At 32.9% G+C, this 22,621-nt stretch overlaps 2 protein-coding genes across 2 annotated transcripts; one reads left to right on the plus strand and one right to left on the minus strand.

The window, feature by feature from the left end:
* Positions 1-3,168: 3,168 nt before the first annotated feature.
* On the minus strand, positions 3,169-11,032 carry LOC140821350 (ceramide kinase-like). The gene is made up of 12 exons (XM_073181828.1): positions 10,718-11,032; positions 9,445-9,606; positions 9,176-9,343; positions 8,909-9,001; positions 8,712-8,804; positions 7,779-8,001; positions 7,520-7,604; positions 6,342-6,491; positions 5,486-5,587; positions 4,381-4,752; positions 4,017-4,083; positions 3,169-3,910 (listed from the first exon to the last, which is right to left on the minus strand). The coding sequence occupies exons 1-12, from the start codon at positions 10,892-10,894 to the stop codon at positions 3,773-3,775; spliced, it is 1,830 nt and encodes a 609-aa protein (XP_073037929.1). The 5' UTR covers positions 10,895-11,032; the 3' UTR covers positions 3,169-3,772.
* Positions 11,033-21,180: 10,148 nt separating this feature from the next.
* On the plus strand, positions 21,181-22,614 carry LOC140821346 (uncharacterized). Its single transcript, XM_073181823.1, is given in 4 exon segments — positions 21,181-21,229; positions 21,281-21,387; positions 21,389-21,451; positions 22,002-22,614. Coding segments are annotated over 4 exon segments (498 nt in total). The 3' UTR covers positions 22,281-22,614.
* The last annotated feature ends 7 nt before the right edge of the window (positions 22,615-22,621 follow it).

Genomic DNA, 22,621 nt, shown 5'->3' on the forward strand with positions numbered 1-22,621 from the left:
ATTGAAGACTTATCTTCACTCCCATTTTGCGATTAAAGATTTGGGCACTCTCAAATATTTTTTAGGTCTTGAAGTGGCTAGATCAAAACATGGTATCTGTTTAAACCAGCGCAAATATGCCCTTGAGTTAATTTCTGATGTTGGCATGGCTAGTTGTAAGCCTTATTCTACTCCTATGGAACAACATCTCAAGTTAACCACACCTGCATTTGACCAAAGCTTTGCTTCTACATGCACTTCTCCAATTCCTGACTCGGCTATAGCTGATCCTACTGTGTATCAACGACTTATTGGACGCCTCATTTATCTCACAATCACTCGTCCAGACATTTGTTTTGCAGTGCACTACCTTAGTCAATTCACGCAGGCCCCCAAGACTTCCCACTTGCGTGCTGCTGAAAGGATCGTTAGCTACATTGAAGGCTCCCCGGGCATGGGTATTTTCTTCTCCTCTTCTTGTGATTTTCGTCTCTATGCCTACTTTGATTCAAATGGGGCTTCCTGCCCAATGAGCCGCAAATCAGTTTCTGGTTATATTGTTACACTTGGTGGCTCACCAATTTCTTGGAAGTCCAAGAAACAAAACACAATCTTTTGCTCTTCGGCGGAGGCTGAATACAGGTCCATGGCTTCCACAACTTGTGAAATTGTGTGGTTACGCGGCCTCCTCAGTGACATGGGACTGCAATTAGATACTCCAACTTTACTTCACTGTGACAATCAAGCCGTCATTCACATCGCTGCCAATCCATTATATCATGAACGCACAAAACATATCGATATTGATTGTCATTTCATCCGTGAGAAGATTAAGGATCACACCATTGCCACATCACATATTTAAACCCACGTTCAACCTGCCGATATCTTCACGAAGGCATTGGGATCTGATCAGCATCATGTCTTAATATCCAAGCTCGGCATGCTGAACTTACTCCGAGCTTGAGGGGGATGTCACACATTACCAACTAAACCAACCAAAAACGTGTTTTGAATACTTAGTCAAATAGAGCAACTTAGTTTCAATACTTAGTCAACAACATTAGTTAGCAAATGTATAAAAGCTTGATACGATTTGTACAAAAAACACTTTTTCTTTTGAGATCGATAAAATACGTTGGAGAGTAGTTACAATGCGATCCATTTCATACGCACATTAACAGGAAGCTTTTGGATTTCATTAGTTTTTTTTGCTTCCTTTCAATTTCAAAATTATTTGTAATTGATTTCAAATTCATATCGGGCCAAATATTTTCAATACCTTGAATTAAATATATATGTCACGAACGAAATACATATACTACTTATATACCATGAAAAATATATCTCCCAATGCAACATCCGTTATATCTAAAATTAATTTAACTTAATTCAATTTTATAAAAGCATTTACCTGTATGCCGCATGGTATTGCACACGACAAAACGAGACAAAAAAATGTCACGCACAAAAATAATAACAAAGTGAGAGATGTACAGTTATTGGCATAAATCCAACTTCGTAAACGTACCACTGTTGGATTATATGAATATGTAATATTTTGGATTGTGTGTGTTAATGAACTTTCCATACGTGGATGAAAAAATTAAACAATTATGGATTTGTCCCACATAAAAAAAATAAAGTTGTACGTGTGACCTTATATTGTGTCACACTTCTTATAAGTATAAGAATGATTGATCAAGAATCTCTCTCACGCACGTAGGCGCGAGGTGCAAATCATGTGCCCGATTTGAACTTGAAAATGCTTGAATTGTGTGTAAACGTACGAGCGCGACCTAGGTGAGTCGGACTGATCAAGACAAAAATCGCCTAGCTAATCTATGCCACCTTTTACAACTATATGCCAATTTCTCCCACGGTCCTGCACTTCTGTTCCTGCATTTTCTATTGATAAAGTTCAGGAACTCTTTCGTTGATGATTTGTACAACATTACTACGGGTCTGTCCATTGTATCTTAAGAAACAAATGTCCAATTACATCCTCGAAACACATACCGGAAGGAACGAATATGGTTTAAGAAAATCGTACTTGCTACATGCCTCGTTTTGGTTTTTGTTTTACATATATGATGCTCATATTGTATAGCTTTGTCTTTATGAACTTGGTTCAGTCATTCTGTTATTTGTTAGTTTCGCTAATACAAAAATGGTAAAATTGGCAAACACTTTCGTAACTTCTGTAGTATCTAACAGTGGTCAAACGTTCTCACTTCTTCATATACAAGTACAACTGAGGAAATTGATGGAGGGATCCAAGACTCTAGTCGAATTTACAAAAATCAGAAAATCTGTGGGAACTTAATTGCTTTTAAGTAGATGTTTTTCTTGACTTCCAAATCCATAATTTAAGAAAGGATGATATAACTGGAATAAGGATCTTGTGTAACAGTGGCAGATTAGTAACAGGGGATGTGTCTTTCTCCTCGAGCCATGCCTCTATCGCGTTTTATGCATGTCCATCCGCGGCAACACAAGGGTCACACGTTACCTCCTGCAATTGCAAACAGGATCATACATGAAACAAAAAAGCACCTTTCCACCATAATGAAATAAATATGCAATGCATATTATTCAGGGATTTATTGTCATGCGCTGACTTGTTTAAACTGTAAGGACATTTACTTTTTCAGTTCATATACTGTTTGTCTGTGTATGTTATATACCACCATGTTTTTTCAATTGGAGGAGAGTTTTCGTTGTCAAATTCTACTGTGTGAATCATCCACCCTTCCTTTGGCATCAGCCCCACACCTTTGTTTGGATAACACTCCAATTCTTTGGTGTGCCATAGAATGAGAATTTATTTTATATTTTATGGCAGTTTTGTTCATAAAAGTTAAGTTATTTTAATTTTATTTTTTACGATGTAGTGACTTAGATTAACACATAATCATTCCATAATTAAATCATGATGCATAGTTAATCACACTACACCCTTCTTCCATTCATGTAAAGATTACTGATGATAAGTTGGCAGGTGGTGAAATCTGGTCTGTTGTTTGGTCATAGTAACTAACTGCTGATCAAATGAATCACCTAATTATTTTAAAATCTCTGTAACATTAATTGATAACTGAAAAAATATTGATATTTAAAAATTTTTATTACATGTCTGTTTAGCTTATAATTGACCTATACTGTCATAAAGTAGGTGATAGTGGTCTATCAAATACAATTTTTTAAATCGCATTTAAATTTGACATGAAAGCAAGAACTTGTCCACTACTCCAACACAATACACAAGCATATGTATAAATGATTAAGGTTTCAGAAACAAAGTAAATTATGAGGTTTTTTGGCTCGTTAACACGAAAAGAATCTAATATTTCTGTCAAGTGTAAAGACACATCCCCGGAGTCATTTCATATATAACCAGAATTATCTCCAAATTTTTGTGTACTTCCCAGGTCGGTCGGTCATGCCATTACAGGCGACAGGTTGACGCCGATGAATGCCTTCCTCAGAACTGTAAAGTTTACAAAGCTAGCAAAACTTCTTGCCCTCTCGGATGGATCAAATTTTCCTAGCCATTTCAAAAAAGTCAGCATCTGACAAAAACTCTGCTGCAGGCTAGAAAGGGGGCAAGAGTTCATACGACCCAGAACTATTGCTCCTTACAATTAAGCGCGAATCGCATATGATTCCCGAAATCCCTTTGATCGCGTTCATGTACATCCTTTAGAATCTCTATTACTCAACTACTATATGAACAGTTGTCATGTCACTGAAGAGTTGTCATGTGATATTTAATGACTCAAAATAGTCCCGTTTATGCGTCAGGACCGGTTCCAAATAAGCTAACAAGACCTCGGAAAACTTGAGCTGATAGCTTATGCGCATGAAAGAGCTCGCCATCCACATTCCATACGCCCTCCTTTCCGAAAGATGTGAATGTGAAAGCCGGAGTCTGCTCACAAAACACCGCAAACTCAGTGTTGAGTATGAAAAAATATGATTTCACGTGCATCCGTCGCTATGATGTAAGAAAAAGACAGAAAATATTGGAGACATACTTTATGGTGTTCGACGAAGTTAAAATCCAGGGGTTTTCCACCTTTTCTGGTAAGCTGAATTAGATGCCTGCATACATTTATGTGATAAATAAATAAGTGCTGTATTGATGTAATAGTGTTTCTTCTACTTAAATGCTGTAAATCCTTAATTTAGTGAGGAATTGTGTACACTGCGGTCTCCTGAAACTCAAGAACTCAAGTTTCAAGTTATGTTACAAAATTTGAGTATATTTCCGGTTTGGGCGACTAATGCTGCACCCGCCTTGGTGTGCCACAACTTCAAAGTCAAGTGTCTACATAGGAAGGGAATGTGATGCATGCTCACACTCGAGGTAAAGCAATTTTCACAAAGAGAGAAAATTACCATAGATAAGAAGGGTGAGGGCAGTCTTTAATCAATATGAGATGCAAGAACCCATCAGAAAGGTGGGCATCAGCAACCAAACCATCTGGCGCCTTTTCATTGCGGCAAGAGATTACAGCAGCACCCACACTAAGAAAATGTCCTTTGGATTTCGACCATCTCAACCCTTCTAAGTTAGTAGCCAAACTCGAGCATCCAATCATACTTTTATTGGTTGTTTCATTACAAACTGTGCAGTTCGCACGACAACTCATCCGCTCACGTTTTCGACGAAATTGCCAAAGCGTTCTACTACCTTGAGCATTGGTTTCAACACTCGAGCCACTTTTTTCTGATTCAACTTCTAAATAATTCACTTCAGCCTCATAAGACCTTAAATATAATAAACGTAGATAATTAAATTAAACTATCTAAAAATACCTATAAAATTCAAGGATCATAAAATCAAATAATGCTAATAAATGGTTCAGAGCATCACAACATACGGGAATATCAAATATCAAGAGTGATTATCTTGGTTAAGTAGATGAAAAATTCTCGTTAGATACTGTTACATTAAACAATATTTCCGTATATCATCTCCTCCTGGGAAAAGGCTGGGAAAAATTCTTGTACTCTGCCCCTTTTAACCCTAAGATAAGATCTTGAAAAGTTCTAGTACTTCATATCTGGCAGAGTAATTTCTCAACGTTGGCAAGCTTAATGTACAACAGATTCTGTAAGAACTAGTTTCACTGAGGAAAAAAAAACCAAAAACTTCATATATTTGAGTTAATAGTTGAATACTCCCTCCGTTTCAAAACTGTGTTACCCTTACAAAACCTAGCGAATTACTTAAACACTCCGTCATATGATCTTGAAATTGGTAGAAGAAATTAAAAGGGCAATGTGGGAAAAGTTTTTAGCAACGGAGCGTAAGTCAAAGAAAAGGGCTTCCAGATCTATTGTCATTTGTCAGGTTTTTGTTTTGTAAGCACAATCATTAAATAGAAGTCTCATCACCATAATCCCCACATGTCTAAATAGAGTAAATGAGGAAAACTTAAAATTGACTCGGGCAGCTTTTTCTCAGCAAATCAAATAACATTGCCGATAGATTATTTACCTGTGCTGAAGGAACACCTTTGTTCCAGCATAATCATATCTCTTAGGTCCCATCCACCGATACTTTTCGCTCTCTGTTATGACATCTCCATAGAAACCATACCTAACAAACAACCACAAAATTTATCACCGTGCACGACGAGTATTTTGTTCCACAATTCTCGTTCTCGTCGCATGAATAGGAAACTGGGCATTAATCAAGACCAATAAATTCATTAATTATTAATCGACTTGGTGTTTATCCTACAAGAACCAGAGGAATATTGAATTTACTGTATATCGAAAAAGTATATTAGGAATTATCTAAAGTAGACTGGCAGCTTTTCATTTCGAGAAGGTAATAAGATGCTTTAACAATGGCCAGAAAATCTAGATTTCAAAGACAATTTTGTGAATCTAAGAATGCACTATGAAATTTTGCAGCCAAATAACACTCTCATTGCAACTGCAAAATGGTTCGACGTATCATTCCACATCACAACAGAATTGATGATTCATAAAGCAGGGTTATTTGTGTCAAGATAAACAGGTTGTAAAACATTGTCAAGGGTCATAGAAAATAGAAAGATGTCATATTCCTTTGAAATATCAGAACCAATGCCAACCAAAGAGTTTGATTACTAGACAGAAGTACATTGTAGAAGTAGTGCGGAAGTAATTTTATATTCTAGCAAATGGTCAAAAGTTGCATCTTCATGTCCATTAAATGCCAAGAAAAATCTAATATACAGTGGACATGATTTGTCCGTTATTTGGCATGAAACTTCCATGCAAAATACAAAGATAATAACTGGACAGACAATAGATAAACAAAATCGCAGGTACAACTAATAGAAGAGTAAAAGCTATAAAATTACCCAGCAAAAGAAGCTGCATAGCGTACACAGGGTTCATCATTTGATGCATTTGTCATTTTCCATCTTACAACTTGAGCTATATCAATGTGCACCCTTTTTCCAAGGATGATATGCAATGCTGATGTTACAGGGTCTCGAGCCCCAGTTGTACTGCAAATGCAAAACCGATTTACAATCATCATGCCCAATATAATGCACAAGCCAGGATGATGATATATGCATGCAAATTCAGAACTTCGAAAGCATTAAAAGTTATTTTTAGAATTCAGAAAGCATTTGGGGGAGATTTGGTGGGGGGGGGGGGGGGGGGGGGGGGGGGGGATGATGTTCTAGAGTGAAATATCTGATTTATCTTATATGTGATACCAGCCAATTCCATTTTCTGCAGCAAACAGATTATCCTTTTAAGAATTAATGGCAGACATTCATTAATTAAAAAACTTCATCCCGGTGCTAATGTTGGAGAAGACCCAGTGTCCCACAAGTACAAGAGGGCCTTTCTGGTGCCATAGTGAGTTTTTCAAAAACAGGTATCTAATTACAAATGTGTCAAAAAGCATAACACAGATAAAATTTCAATAATCCATAATCTGAAAAAAGCATCCCAAGACATAACCACCAAAATAATAGGAAAACTTAACGACTGACTATTGATGTCATAAGCTCAACATGCAATAACTAAATTAATTTATGCTATTCCTCAAAAAAAAAAAAAAAAAAGAAGCCTGTTTCTAGCAATCAGGCAAATATAAGTTACGAAGAACATCAACTTAAAGTCCATATTAATTCTATGGAACTTTGATCTTTTCAGAATAAAATTCACAATTTACAAAAGGTTCCCTCTTTATGCATAATCCATTGTGGATATAGAGATCTACGACCAAACAAAAGCTTAGGGCCTTGAACTATGAATAAAAGATGTCATATCAACATTTTCATACACAATTTGACTACATGTCACATATGACCAAGTTAAGATTATGCTCTATATTCGAACAAAAGTCCGTATCCTAAAGAAAGTCAATGTTAACAAGGTAACAAAAGTTCATATAGATAAATGTGCACATAAATTTTAGCAGAAATGCAGCCAAGAACCACTGATTCCTGTGACCTCCGAATACCAAGGCATGTTAACCGTGTATTCCTCACGAGTAAAAACAGAAGAACAGTTAAAGTACCAAATTACAATGGCATCAGTAGATCCAGCGGGGATGATCCCAAATCTAAATTCTTCACTAGGAAAATAGAACTCGGGTTCTGGTCCTGTATAAAGGATAAGTATCAGTCAGCGAGACAACCTATCACCAAAATAAGTCGTTTGCAACAACCACAAGTGCACATTAAAAGAAGGCTCAATTTTTAAGTATATTCGGCAACATATTACTTAATAAGAACGGATAATAAACTGGTGAAGATAAGATCTAATATTCAATATACCACATTGGCTGGATAGAGGTCCATTATGTTCCAATCCTGTAAGAAGGGGCGACTGATCTTCTTTATCGTCACTAGGCTCTACATTGGTTCGTTCTCTATGAATCGAGAGATTGGACTCACTTGAAATGGCAGGTATGAAATCCCCAGGAGCCGGTGGGTATGGAGCTTTATGTCTTGGTAATAGAAGACCATTCAGAATTTCATTGAAAAATCCATCCCCGCCCTAGAAACATGTGAAAAGGAAAAAATCAATCAAAAATAAGAACCAACAAATTAATTGAAAATAAGAAAATAAAAAAAGCTCATACAGAACTTAATCTACAAATTAACTGAAATTTTTTTTTAAAGTTATCATCGAGAAAAGCATACGCGATGCGGAAATTGAGCAAGATATTGGTCTGGTTAAGCAGTGCAAAACTGTGGAAAATGCACATTCAGGAGAAACTAAAGTTACTTAACATTAGGAATATAGCATGTGACGATCCAAGCATGGTATAGAAAAATCTCAAACGAAAGTTCCGTCACCAAATTTTCTGTAGTTGACATTTCATAAAGGTGCTACAAGAGTAGAGATCCGGCTGTATGTGCACTGAATGTTTCAGTTGTGATTCGATCTAATACTTTAATTCACGATAGTAAACTGGGAATAATACTTTGGACAATTGACTTGGTGCAAATTAAATAAAAAAATTAATGCACTTAAAAATGTAGCCTTTTTTGCTTATTAATTTTGTCCAAATTAAAGACACGTTGTTTAAACACTTAAAGGAACTAGGTTCTAGATTCTTACAACAGCCGCTGAGAGTGAAAATAATAAAATGCAGAAATTATGATGTTACCATGACAAATATTAACACCTTCCTCAAAATGAGATACTTGTGTTTCATAGTCCTCAATATTTGAAAATGCACAAGGAAATACAGAACTGCTTACAACAGCTATAACACCATCATATAACCTAAGCTCCACATCAGAAATCGAGGTCAACAAATCACGTGCATGTCCTGCCCTTTCTGTCACTATTACCTGTTGAAGAAGCAAAAATGTGAAGGGAAAAAAGGGACATGTTATATAATTTATTGGAGATGAGTTTAAAACTTAAAAGCAAGTTGGAAAAACTACAATTTTACCTTTGTTTTCACTTTGGCCTGTGAAAACAATGGTACTACCGCTTCCCAAATCCTACATCCATTTCCTTTGCCACTCTTTGGGTGAACAAAAACCTAATCAATAGAAACCGAAGTCCAGACAAATTATTCTGCTAGTTTACCATTCAGCTTGCAGGAAAAAAATCTAAAAAAACAACTTATGCTCTCAAGTCTCAAGAAACCGTTGTGTAAAAAAAGATAGATATAACGGACATCTTCAATTAATTGGCACCCATAAATGCAACATACCAATAAACTCTTAGGTCGACAGCGCTCCATGTGTAGATAACAATTAATCTGATTAACCCAAACCTTACAGACCTCCAAATTCTCATGACCAAAAGAGTAACGCGATGGAGTCCAAATAGAGGAATGGTTATTTGACTTTTGGACAACATGAACCATAAATCTGTACATCTGTAAAATAAAAGAGACTGTCACAAGTTCACAGAACAAATATATGGACAGAAATGGCAAGTTTAGCGGATTGAGATGGTGAGTGCAATCAGGTATGTAACCTTGAATGAATGACCTGAACTGAATCCTTTCGCACTGGCTAGAACAGATTCGTGCACCAAACCCCAATCGATGAAGTTAGCAGCATAAACATCAGAAAACTTAAACTCTGCCTCAGTATTTGGAACAAGCTTCAGGCGCAAGCAGGAGAATTTATCTTCCTCCTGGCGTGATGCAAAAAAAAACTTTAAAAACCAATCCTTTAACAAGTAGGGAGAGACACTCAACGTAATATAGAAGTATCATGTATCACACAAATTCTGGCACTTAGGTAAACTGAAAATTGGTAGTGCAGTTTTCATAATCAAAGATAGAGTTTAAGAGGTAACTGGAAGACTTTCACATCAGTGATTAGCATTGGTAAAAATATGTTATATAAACATCAACACCTTGTAAGAAAATTTTAATGTAAATCGGTCTCTTTTGCAGCAATCTTAATTTCACCGATGAACTTATTGTTCTTGAAGCGTGCAATTATAGCCCAGCTGATTTACTCATAACCTAAAGTTGTAATGAATCAGCTAAATATTTTTAATATTAATTTGGCTCCTGGCCCCACAAGTATATAATGCATGCCTTTTTCTCATCCTCTCTAAATGACACGATGAAAGAGTTCCATTGTGACCCAAAAGAATAGCCTTTTGAACACTATGAAACCAAATCTCATCACAAATATAAGAGAATGAAAGACCTTTATCAAATCTCATCACAAATATAAGAGAATGAAGACCTTTATCAGCGTATCAGCAGTTTTACAATGTGAGCTTCCATTTATCAAAAAATCCCGTTATTAGTACATTCTTCATCGAACTAGATAGATGACCTCAAAATAAACTGCGAGCTTGATCTATAAAAAATAACACCAGCATTTCGCATATTGGTTTATGAATTGGATATTGATGACTTGGAATAAATTTGTAGCAGGTCAAAATCAAGTGGCACTTGATAAACCCGTAGGCCGTATGCATCAAATAAAATCATTTGGCTAAGACAAGATTAGGCAGACTGAAATAATATGGTAAAAAGATGAACCAAAAAACGAAATAATAAGAAGAAGAAGAAGAAAGCTTCACCAGAATCAACATCATGATCAAATAATAACTCCCACCAACATAAAGAAAACAAGATAAAACCTAATCATACTCCCGTTAAGGATTTAATTTCTTGAAAGCACCAGCTCGTGGATTAAAAAAAACAATTAGGAATACGCAAAAATCAAGCAAAATCTCAAACACCGCATCATTGAAAGACGAGGAAAAATCAGGAATTGCTTACATTATGTACAGATTCCGTTAATTTCCATGACAGCCCGTCTGAATTAAGGGTGAGAACCACCTCCCCAACATAATCTAAGAAAAGCTTCGTGCTCAAGATAGAATCTTTACATGCATCATTAAACAGTGCATTCGGATGAGGATTTTCATCCATTGAAACATTCTCATTACGTTCCATTAATGATTAGATGCAAAAATCCGAATCTCGGAGGCCGAATTCCAAGATAATCTCGATCAAATCTACGGGACAAGCAGGAAGCTGAGGAATTTATTTAACTAAATACACTTTGACCACAAATTTAAAATCTAACCTTCTCCATTTTTACTCATTTAGAAATATCTTCTATTCAATTTTATCTACTAGTTTTTCAACCATACGATGCACGGATAATTATTTTATCTAATTGATTATTAAAATTATTATGTATGATAATTTGTTTATTTTCTCTTTAATGTGATTTTTTATCAAAGTGAAATATTTATTGTTTTCATATGTATATAGATCTTAACAATGAAACACTAAATAAAATAGTCATTTTCGTATTTCGCCTGAAAATTAATATCACGTTTGTATTAAATAATGAATGACATAATGTGTCTATCAATTATATTGTTTTCACATATAAATTTATGTACGAAGTAGAAAATAATACTTGTAACAAAATAAAATGATAAACATGATACAAACTTTTAATGTGGTTTTAATTTCAATAAATAATTTAAATTAAAATATAAATAAACTAAATGGATTATAGATCATACAATTAGAAAACAAAAACAAATTACAAATTTTGAAAAACTTCCTTAAATACAACATTTGTCGTTGAAATTTTTGGGTTGTTATCACTATGACATATCAAAATTTTTACACTATTATGATTCGTAACTCTGGACACAACAACGTACAATTGATCATGACTAAAAACAGGGTCCTTAAAAAAAAGTCCTACATGTGACAATGATTGCCCCTGAGGGTAATATATATGTTTATCGAGAGTAATTCAATATCCATTTGAAACTCTTTTGAATCTATCTCTTTTAATTTTCTTGTGCTCTCTTATTTGAATTTTAAATAAGACAATTCAAGATATACAATATACATATGATTTCGAAGAAAATTACAATGCATTAATTTTTTCAAGTTAATGTAATTTCGAAATAATATGCATTTGGGATAAAAAAATTTATGATTATTAAATGATAATTTAATGTCTATCGGAAAACCTTGTTATAGTGATAACTTTTAACATTCAATCAATTTTATTTTTAGAAAAATTAAATAAACTATTAAATATTTTATTTCTTTTTTAGTAAGTAATTTGGGTAGGAAATTACTGAAAATAACAAAATATATTTTTGAATAATTTATTTCATGAGTGATACTGAACATTACAATCATTTGTATTTTAAACAATTTTTAATTAAATTGATTGATATAAGCAATGTAAAATTTTTAATGTAGTTAAGTTTTCAATAGAGTTTTGTCTCAATTTGAATAAAAAAAATAAAAAACATATAATACATAAATTATATTTGAATTAATATAAAAATTAATTAAATTAAAAATTGAATTAAATGAATTGATATAATCAATGCAAACAATAATTGAAGTGATCATTTATTGCAGTACATATATTTCAATATTCATTATATATCTTTCTTTTTTTAGAAATGATATTTTGGCGGGAACTTTCCTATTTTGGCAAAACTCTGCTTAATATATATATATATATATATATATATATATATATATATATATATATATATATATATATATATATATAATTAAATTGATTGATATAATCAATGCAAAAATTTTAATGTAGTTTATATTTTTAATAGAGATTATTTTAAATTTAAATTTAAAAATAAAAAACATATAATGCATAAATTATAATTGAATTATATAAAAATAAAATAGATTCAAGTTTGAAATAAATGAATTGATATAATCAATGTTTGCAATAATTGGAGTTATCATTTATTGTAGTACACATATTTCAATATTCATGATATATCTTTCTTTTTTTAGAAATGACATTTTGGCGAGAAGTTACTATTTTTGGCAAAAACTCTGCTTTTATATATATATATATATATATATATATATATATATATATATATATATATATATATATATATTATAAAAAAATTTAGTTCGTCTCAATGACAAAATGACAAGAAGTGTACATAATTTTATAACTTACCTAGAAATAGTATCCAAATCCATCGAAATCGATTTAAAATTATTTCAAATATAAAATAATATTATTATTATATAATTAAATGTTCGAAGAGACGATTTTCTAAAAAAATATGGATTCGGACATATGTTCGATATTAAATATTTACATGAGTTATTCCAATACTATGAAATATTTATATGAAGAGTTAACAAATGTCAGACATCATAAGCAAAGAGAAACAAATCTAATATTAGATTTCTCTGAACTCTCTAGATATCTTAAAAAGATCCAAAAGATGGTACATAACTATGACAATAAGCTATATCATATATCACATAAAATTGAGGAAATCATTGAAAAACAAAAAGAAATTATGAGAACATTAAAGGATATTCAAACAAGAATCTAAACTCTAGAACAACAACAAAGTTCTAATAAAATCACATATTTCTCTAAACTCTCTAGAGATCTTAAAAAGATCCAAAAGATGTACATAACTATGACAATCAGCTATATCATATATCACACAAAATTGAGGAAATCGTTGAAAAACAAAAAAAAATTATGGGAACATTAAAAGATATTCAAACAAGAATCTAAACTCTAGAACAACAATCAAGTTCTAATAAAAAGATCTCAGAAGAATATTATCATCATCATTTGTCACTTAACCCTTATTACACTAAAAAAATTAAAGCCAATGTAATGTCAAAACCTTTGACCGGCGAAGAAAAATGATCAATATGATTAAAATTGTATCAAAAAAAAGAAATTAAGCTTATGACAATTATAGGAAGGATTGGTCTAAAATATTTTCAAGACCTTACAGAGCTTTTTGCAAATTTTAAAGTTGTAGATTTGATGATGAATACAAAAGATAATGAACCTCCCTCGATAAATTGGTCATATTCCCATGAACCACCACAGGAAATGGTGAGATCTCATAATACAAATATGAAAGGACCTCAAACAGATTTTCATATAGGTGGAGAAACACACTTAGCGAGAACAAGGTCAAAGAAAAATCAAGTTCCAATACACCAAACACCTTTATGGGAAGTCTGTTTTAGAACTAGTACATTCTTATGTGGTTATACTTAACTTTGATATACATGATTTTTTAAAAAGAAAGATATCATTGATGAATGGACAATGGCTATGAGAATTGCAACATGAACATTTGATCTCAACAAATAATGATTCATTAAAGTTTTAGAAATGAGTTTGATGTGATTAGATAAAATCGTCTAGTACATAACTTCGGCAAAAACAAGAGAGTCAGTCCTAGTCGGAGAATCGCTTAGTGAGATAGTTGAGAGAATGATTACCATATTTAAAGCACAATTTATCAGAACATACTCAATAGTCTTGAATTACATGACATATGTTTGGTGGATGGATATAATTCAGGGGTCAAAAAAATATATCAATGCTAATTTTATTCACCAAAATACCAAGTTTATGGAGAGAAATGCTAATTATGGAATATGTCCTTGTAAATCCAGATATTTTGGCACAAATGACATCTTTTCTGAAAGAAAAAATGGCATAATATTTTCATATGACATCATTATAAAGAATTACAAATAATTAAGGGGTATTAATAAATGTACTCCTTTATGTTATAAAAAAATTATCTTCCAAAAATCATAAGAAGTAAGCCACAAAGGTAGAAAAAGAAGAGCTTAAATCACAACCTTATGCCAGAAGTAAAAGAAGTAGAAGTAGTTTTAGAAACCAAAAACAATATGGTCTAGACAAAAAGCTAGATATTACAAATTTAGAGGAAAAAGTGGACCATCAAGAAGTAGGATGACATCTCATACATCGAACTCATCTCAAAGCACGAATTTGTATACCAACAAATAAAACTCTCAAAATAGCTCAGATATCAGCTAGTGAAAGTTTTAAATATTGTAATTGATGGACATGTGGAGCAAGATGCCATATTTCGACCAAGTATCCATTAAATGACAGAAAGTGAATAAAACGATTCGAACCAACTCCGAGTATTGAATAAGTGGTTTATTTCCAAGATCTAGTCCAAGTATACTATTTTAAAGATATTCCTTCAAACGATACTATATATGAAGAAGAAGAAATATCGAGTCAAGGAGAATTTGATGGAACATAATCAAAATCTTATTGAAGACGAGGTGTTTCGACACGAAACATGTAAAGACTTGTCTAGTTTCTTTAGCCAGCCAAAAAATCTCATAACATGGTTAAGAAGATCACGAGGGAAGATATTAGCCTATAGATGTATCAAGGATTCTCTGCTGGACAAGTATAAAAGTTCTTAGGAAATATTGGTCTAAGAAACAGAAAGCATCATTGAATCTATAAAGTCTCTGAAAAAGAAATGACAATCTGGAACTTAAATAAACCAGATAGATGCAATTAATTACTTGTAAAGAAATTAAGGAGGAATTGCAAAAACACTAGATATAAGTAGCACGAACCATGTCTTGGATTTATATCGGAGCAATCCAGATTATGATAAAATAAAGAATCGATTCACTTATTAATATTGTTATATGCAATAAACAAATGTAATGTCTTCAAAATTCAATACTAGGAATAATCTCAAGGAATCTATGTGCAGAAAAATTATAAGAGTAATTTATCCAAAAATTGCTTACAAGCTGACATATTGAGATTCCAGCCAAACTGTAACATTATCAAAATATCAATCGAAGTGCTGGACAAAAACCTTGGTACAAGGTGAAAACACTACCGATTTTTTTTTATGATACATGATCATACATTTTGCTAGGAAATAATTTATTTCGAATGTTTAAATCTTATATATAAGAAAATAATAATTAGAATATTAGTGTTCACAACAAAACGTGATTGTAAAATCATAGTCCAGAGACGATGATATATATTTTACAGAAAATAGACAATCCAGTTTCGCAGAAAACGTGATGATGATGGAAAACTTCTGAAATTCTATACGATTTGGAGAAACAATTCTTTAATTAAGAGTATATCAAACTATCCAATCGGAAGAAATAGAATTCTTCAAAATAGATCTATACCAGAAGGATGTAGAAGTTTGAATCAAAAGTATCTGTAAAATATGTCAAGAAATGATCAAATAAAACTACAATGAATATCTCTTTGCATAGTGGAAAAGGAACCAACTCGAAGCCACCTTTAAAATTAAGGAAGACAAAGAATATGAATTTGTTAGATCATATATGTAAGCTTATCCCAATTAACATAATTTATCAAAATGATATACAAATTAATATCAAGGAACATTTAGGCATTAGTTTAATTAAATCGGGAATGTTATCATACATCAGTCATTGTTTTCTTGCAAGAAATCATGGTGGAAAAAAAACTCATATTAATTCTTAATTATTAAAAAATTAATAAAAATAAATCGACTAATTCATCACAGATATTTCAAAAAAAGATGAATAATCTATTTAAATATTATTTTAAATTTATTTGGTTATACTAATGATGTTTTTATAGCATCTAAAAATATAGATGACATGCTAAATATTTAGAGAATTTATCTGAGGATGTGTAAAAAAAAAGACTAGTCTTATAGGAAAATAAACATAACAAACATGCAAGTATTGCAGTTGACTATTATTAGAATTAGAAATCGTAAGATGCTATATCAACGAAATACTTACAAAAAAATTTACCTTAAAAGTTGATGATACACAAGTAAAAACTTTTTTGAAAAATATAATTGAATCTAAATGCGAGAAGGCTAGATTATTGAGATAACATGATTTGTATAAAAATTATATTTTTGATATTGTTATTATTAAATCTCATTAAAATATTATTGCAAATTTCTCAACAATAGATTGACAACGCTAATGTCGATATTATCATTAAAATATAGAGGTATGTGAGGGAACTTATTCAAATGCTTCAAACGAGTTCAATAAGTTTGCCTTAAATACAAAAGTTACGGGTGGGCTGCAACAAGTTTACATGCTTATACTCAATTATGACCTGTATTGCAAAAGCTAATCCTTCAAGATATTGAGAAGCCATTGGTTTCTCAAATGGAGATTTTTCGAGTACAGATTTCTATTCATAGAGCAAGGGATTCAAGCACCCTTATCACGAGTGCTAAATCGGGATCATCTTTAGATCAATCAGCCAAAGCAAAAATTGAAGCTCCGGATCCTAATCTCGAGCCTTCAAGTCAACTCTTCACATCGGAGATCGAAGAGGGATATATCAACATTAGACCTCAAACTGAAAAAGAAAAAGATAAGGTGGATGCTAACGAGTTTATAGTTTTTCATGTCAGGCATATCGACATAACTGAGAGAAATTGAAAACAAAAATATATATAAACTCAGCTACAATCTGAGTTGATATAGCAAGAAAATATCATAGGATATTGATGAAAAAAATTCCTATCCCAAGGAGGTGAATGCATAATATTAATTTGTGGCTTTTGTCTCAGTTTATACTACATTATCAAGCCTACCAAAAATCTCAAAACTACCAAAATGGATCCAGAAAGTTTTTCATGAAACATGGGTAAATAATGATTATTTGTCAAGATGAGATATTTTGTAGCTTTACTTTTTCAATGATACACTAGAACCAACTAAGAAATTATCACATGAAGCATTTTAATTCATCAAGTTGAGAAGATCAGACATGAACATTCAGAAGTCATAATGGATCTTCCGAAGAATGAAACACTTATTATTTCATCACTCACTAAAGACTATATCTCCACTAGACAAGCATGAAGATGATGAGTCTGTCTTACAAATATGGACAAAGTCAATTTTTCATTTAAGTTTTATCAAAATTCTGTAAATGGGTCTTTATGTTAAATACCGTGATAAAAAAAACTACAAGTTTTGCGTAGAAATATTTGAAAATAAATAAATATTTGTGGTACAACAAGCTGTCGGGAGTAAAAAAACTCGTCGGAAACTTTGCAATATGGTTCATGTGGGAAGATGATTAGAAAAATATGTCCAGAATTCCCGAACCAGAAAGAGTCAGAATTCGGGAAAGATTTTTGGCCAGATCTAGATAAAAACATAATGCAGAGACAAGACCAAGTTGTAAAGGTTCACACAAGTCACTTCTTCCCGGGGACCATATAAAAGCAAAGATTTCCTGAGAAATGTAAAGAAGGCATGTGATATAACAACTCCATTAATGAAGAACGAACCATTCAACCACCACAACATGACAGACCACTAACTAGTGTTACACCAACTAAAAGATGTTTTCAGTCACAACTAGCAAAGCAATTAACAAGTTTGAAGTCCAGTTCATATCCACCAAGACTTCTATATATATCAGGACATACAGAAGATGAAGACATCATTCAACATCTTCATTTTTCTTTCAAAATAAAATTTGTAATATTTTCATTTTACGTGTGTTGTAATTCGAGCTACTATAAGTAGTTAAACATGTTTCTTTTTATCTATTGGAGGTTACTATGTAACAATATGTTGCGTGTTTAAATAAAAAAATCAAGGCTTATTGCCACATCTCATGTATTATTTTCAAAATTAAATTTCTTAACTATACACCATGAGATATGAAACAATACATGGTTGTGCTGAGTGTTGTTGAATGGATATACATCAGGAACCATCTGTCGCGACTGCATGGTTAGGCTGTGAGGAGCAATATATAAAACTCGATGGATAAAACCCGGTGATATTCCCGTCAAGAGGTAAAATATTTAATATATATATATATATATATATATATATATATATATATATATATATATATATATATATATATATATATATATATAAATATGATGAAAGCTTTGCGTAATCATATGTCTTTAGGCATACTCGATATGTTTAACAACGTCACGTACTAAAAAATAGGATAAGAATGATTTAATTTTTTTTTTAAATAAAACAGGGAGCTTAAACTAACTTTTGATATAAAAAAAAATAGCAAAAACTAAATGAAATTAGAGTTTGAAGATTTTTTAATATTTTTTTGTTAATTTTTATATTTTTTAATATTTGAAAGTCATTTTTAATTTTTTTAAAAAAAAAAAAAATTAACCAACTTCATCGTTCAAACTCTCCCCTTGACTGAGTTCGCATGTAATAAAAAAAATATTTTTCTTGTTTGGCCCAACAAAAAAATGCAAATAATAGTAATATTTTTTTTGGGATAAACAAGAATAATAAGTTTTATTCAAGAATAAACTAACAAAATGCTGATAAACCAAATAAAACAAATACCATCCAAAATCATATTATATTATTTACATTATATACAATGAAAAATGTAGGATTACAAAAGATAATATCATTCGACTCAAATATTATTTTGTATGTGAAAAAAGAATGGATTTCACACAAAATATTGGGTTTCATATCTAATTAAAAATAACCTCTCCCGAATGAAAAAAAATGTAGAACTACAGAAAATATGTTTTTCATTGATTTAATTTTGCGTCAAAGTGATTCGAATTTGCATTCATTTTTTGATTGTTCATGAATTGAAATAAATATATTTGGCTTTGTATTTATTTTGGACTAATCAGATTGTCAAACAAATCACGTTGACAAGTGCAATCCGGTGAAATGCATACATGGGTCAGGCTTGCCACAGTTCGCCAATCGCTCGACCTTTTAGATACTCGTTTTCTTGCAAGATCTTCACTTAATCGGCTAACGGAGATCCTTCCCAAACCTCTCCCTTTGCATTCAAGACACAAACGAGAGGCCTCTCCGTCTCTGCAACTACAGCATCTAAAATGGTGAAAGCCATCAGGGTTCATGAGTTAGGTGGACCCGAGGTATGTGTCCCTTTTTTTCTTCCTTTCTTTCGTCTTGGTTTGCTTTAATTTTATCATATTTATAGTTGTTGTACTGGGACACTGTCTCTGTGTTTGGACTGAGTATGTGCTTCGTGAAAATTGGTTTCTTGGCTTTTTGTGGAAGAGAACAGTCGGAACAATTTCTTAGAGGTCCCTAGTTCGAGGGGGGGAGAAGGGCTGATAGAGTGTGATTTGGAGCTAAACTGAGAATTTGTCCGTTCATCGGTGGGCGATCGCTGCACAAGGAAATCTGATGCAGTTCTCATTCGAAGTGGCTGAGTTTGTGGTTCTTGGAAGTTGGAACAGTCATCTCGGAAGTGGCTCGAGGGTGTCTTTTTTAGCGTAAAATGTTTGGAGTTCGGGAATTACATTTCATGTTAGGCGTGAACTGAAATCATTTTGTTTGGAAAAGATGGTCTGCCTATTTCACTTGTTGGAGTCATTTTCTAAGGGTTGCTGAAACACCTGGTGTTTTAATAGTTATGGAATTTTTTTTTAAAAAAAAATGATGCCATGATGTCTATTTTTGTTTTCTCAGCGTGATTTCAAGACCGCATTTTCCCTTGTTTGTCTCCAATCACTACATAGAATTAGATGACGCAACCACATATGTACCTTAATCTACAATTTAAAAAATAAGGGATGTTTTATGTTTATCACCATAGGGTTCTGGGTTCAATTACTGGTGTAGGTATATGTAGCTGAGCAGGAGGTCTTTTTCATCTGAGGTGGATCTAGCCTGCCTTTGCAGTATGTTGCACCTATGAGGTTTAAATTCTGCCAGTGACTAAGATGCGACCTTAAAGTTAGTTATGTTGTGTGGCTTGGAAGTTGTAGGTTGAAATTGAATCAGCAACATTGAACTCAAATTCGAGTGACTCCTGGTTACCATTTTCAATTAGAAGGACCCAATTTTTGTTAGTGCAAAGGGTTTATTTGTATGGTAGAACGAATACTGATCTTTGATAGTATTGATGTGGAGTAGAGTTTATAAAATGCTACAATTTACTGCTGTTAATATTGGATGATAGGTCCTCAAATGGGAAGATGTGGAAATAGGTGAACCGAAGAATGGAGAAATTAAAGTGAAAAATAAGGGCCATTGGTTGTTAACTTCATTGATGTTTATTTTCGAAAAGGGGTTTACAAGGCTTCAACATTACCCTTCACCCCAGGTCCAATTCAGTCTCCTCTCTTTACTATTATAGGCTGACATGAATATATATTTTTTATAAGAATTTGTTTGATACAATATTAATCACTACAGATTGGTACAGTTAGTGAAATGACCTTTTGACCCCTTACTTGGCAAGATACTCTGTAATTGTTAACATAATTCAGTGGTTTTAGCTTTTTGTTCCTATTTGAAACAGCTACAGCGTTCCCAAACTTTCATTTTGTTTTCATGGAAGAAAATGCATTAACAACACAGATAATCATTTATCGTCAGAACCTGCCTCCTGAATTATGGATTTTAAGCTCCAGTATCTTAAATGTTTGATGATCGGTATGGAAGGTTTGTTGGCGTGTGTGACCTGCTGTTGGACCCGGACTTACCGGTAGAAAGTCGGGAATCTTGTCGCTTATGCTGGTAATCCAATGGGTTCTATTGCAGAGGAACAGATTCTTCCCGCGGACAAAGTGGTTCCGGTGCCTCCTTCTATTGATCCCACCCACTGCAGCGTCCATCATGCTCAAGGGAATGACTGCTCAGTTTCTTGTCCGACGATGCTTCAAAGTAAGTCGTTCTATAGATTATCATTGCCAAAGCTTTTAGTTTGTTATCTGGTATTTAGGCAAGAAGTGGATGCTGAATTTTTTTTTATGGTATTTTTCTCATCAATAGATTCGATTATGCATTTGAAATTCTTATTTTTGATCCATCAAATGGTTATTAAAATTTTTTTAAGAAAAAAAAATTAATTTGTGTGCTATAAAGATTTGAAATTCTTGTTTTTCACTCCATCGAGACATATGTACATCTTAAATGTTGGGATAAATTCGTCATTTATTAAAAACATAGAATTCATAGCACAATCCTTGCAGCCAGATGCAATCTTGTATTCTTGTGTTTTTTACTTATTACGTTGGTTGGTACCAATTATCTGATAAACATTTGTTGCAGCTTTGCCTTAATTTTGTTCTGGCATTATTCGAGAGGCGTGATATGCTTGAGTGATACAATTACAAGTTGCATGATTTTATGTTTTTTATAAGACCAGCACTTATTTTATCCCTTGTTATGCAGATTTTCTGTTTTTATCTGGTGTTCCTCATGTTTTTTACAGGTTGAACTGGGACACACAGTCCTCGTTCATGCAGCTGCTGGTGGAGTGGGGTCTCTGTTGTGCCAATGGGCAAATGCATGTGGCGCCACAGTAATTGGAGCTGTCTCAACTAAAGAGAAGGCGGCTCAAGCAAAAGAAGATGGGTGTCACCATACCATAGTGTACAAGGATGAAGATTTTGTTACCCGTATCCAAGAGATTACATCTGGGAAAGGTGTTGAGGTTGTCTACGATTCGGTTGGAAAAGACACTTTTGAGGTAAAGGGCGTGCGTTCTTAGTTGTAGATTGAAATACTAGAACGGTTCATAGAGGAATATGTGGTCGCTGAAATTTGTTTGGGTCGCAGGTGATAAATGTGAGTTAGAATGCATTTCACTTTTGATAAAGTTGAGTACGATTCATGGACTTGGCCAAGTCCGGGTGTTTAAGGCCCTTTTTTACTTCAATCTTAATCAAACAAAAAGGTTTACACCCACGATCCAGGCATTCCAAACATGAGCAGTTCTTGATATTGTGATCACTCACCTCTCTCCAAAATTAACCCTCATTTCTTCAGCTGGATTCTGGATTTAGTTTCTAAGGCCATGGTTATTATGCACATGCGAATTCATGCCCCTGG

Source organism: Primulina eburnea, unplaced genomic scaffold (assembly GCF_022965805.1).
Source record: "Primulina eburnea isolate SZY01 unplaced genomic scaffold, ASM2296580v1 ctg536_ERROPOS2741112+, whole genome shotgun sequence".
Classification (NCBI taxonomy): Eukaryota; Viridiplantae; Streptophyta; class Magnoliopsida; order Lamiales; family Gesneriaceae; genus Primulina; species Primulina eburnea.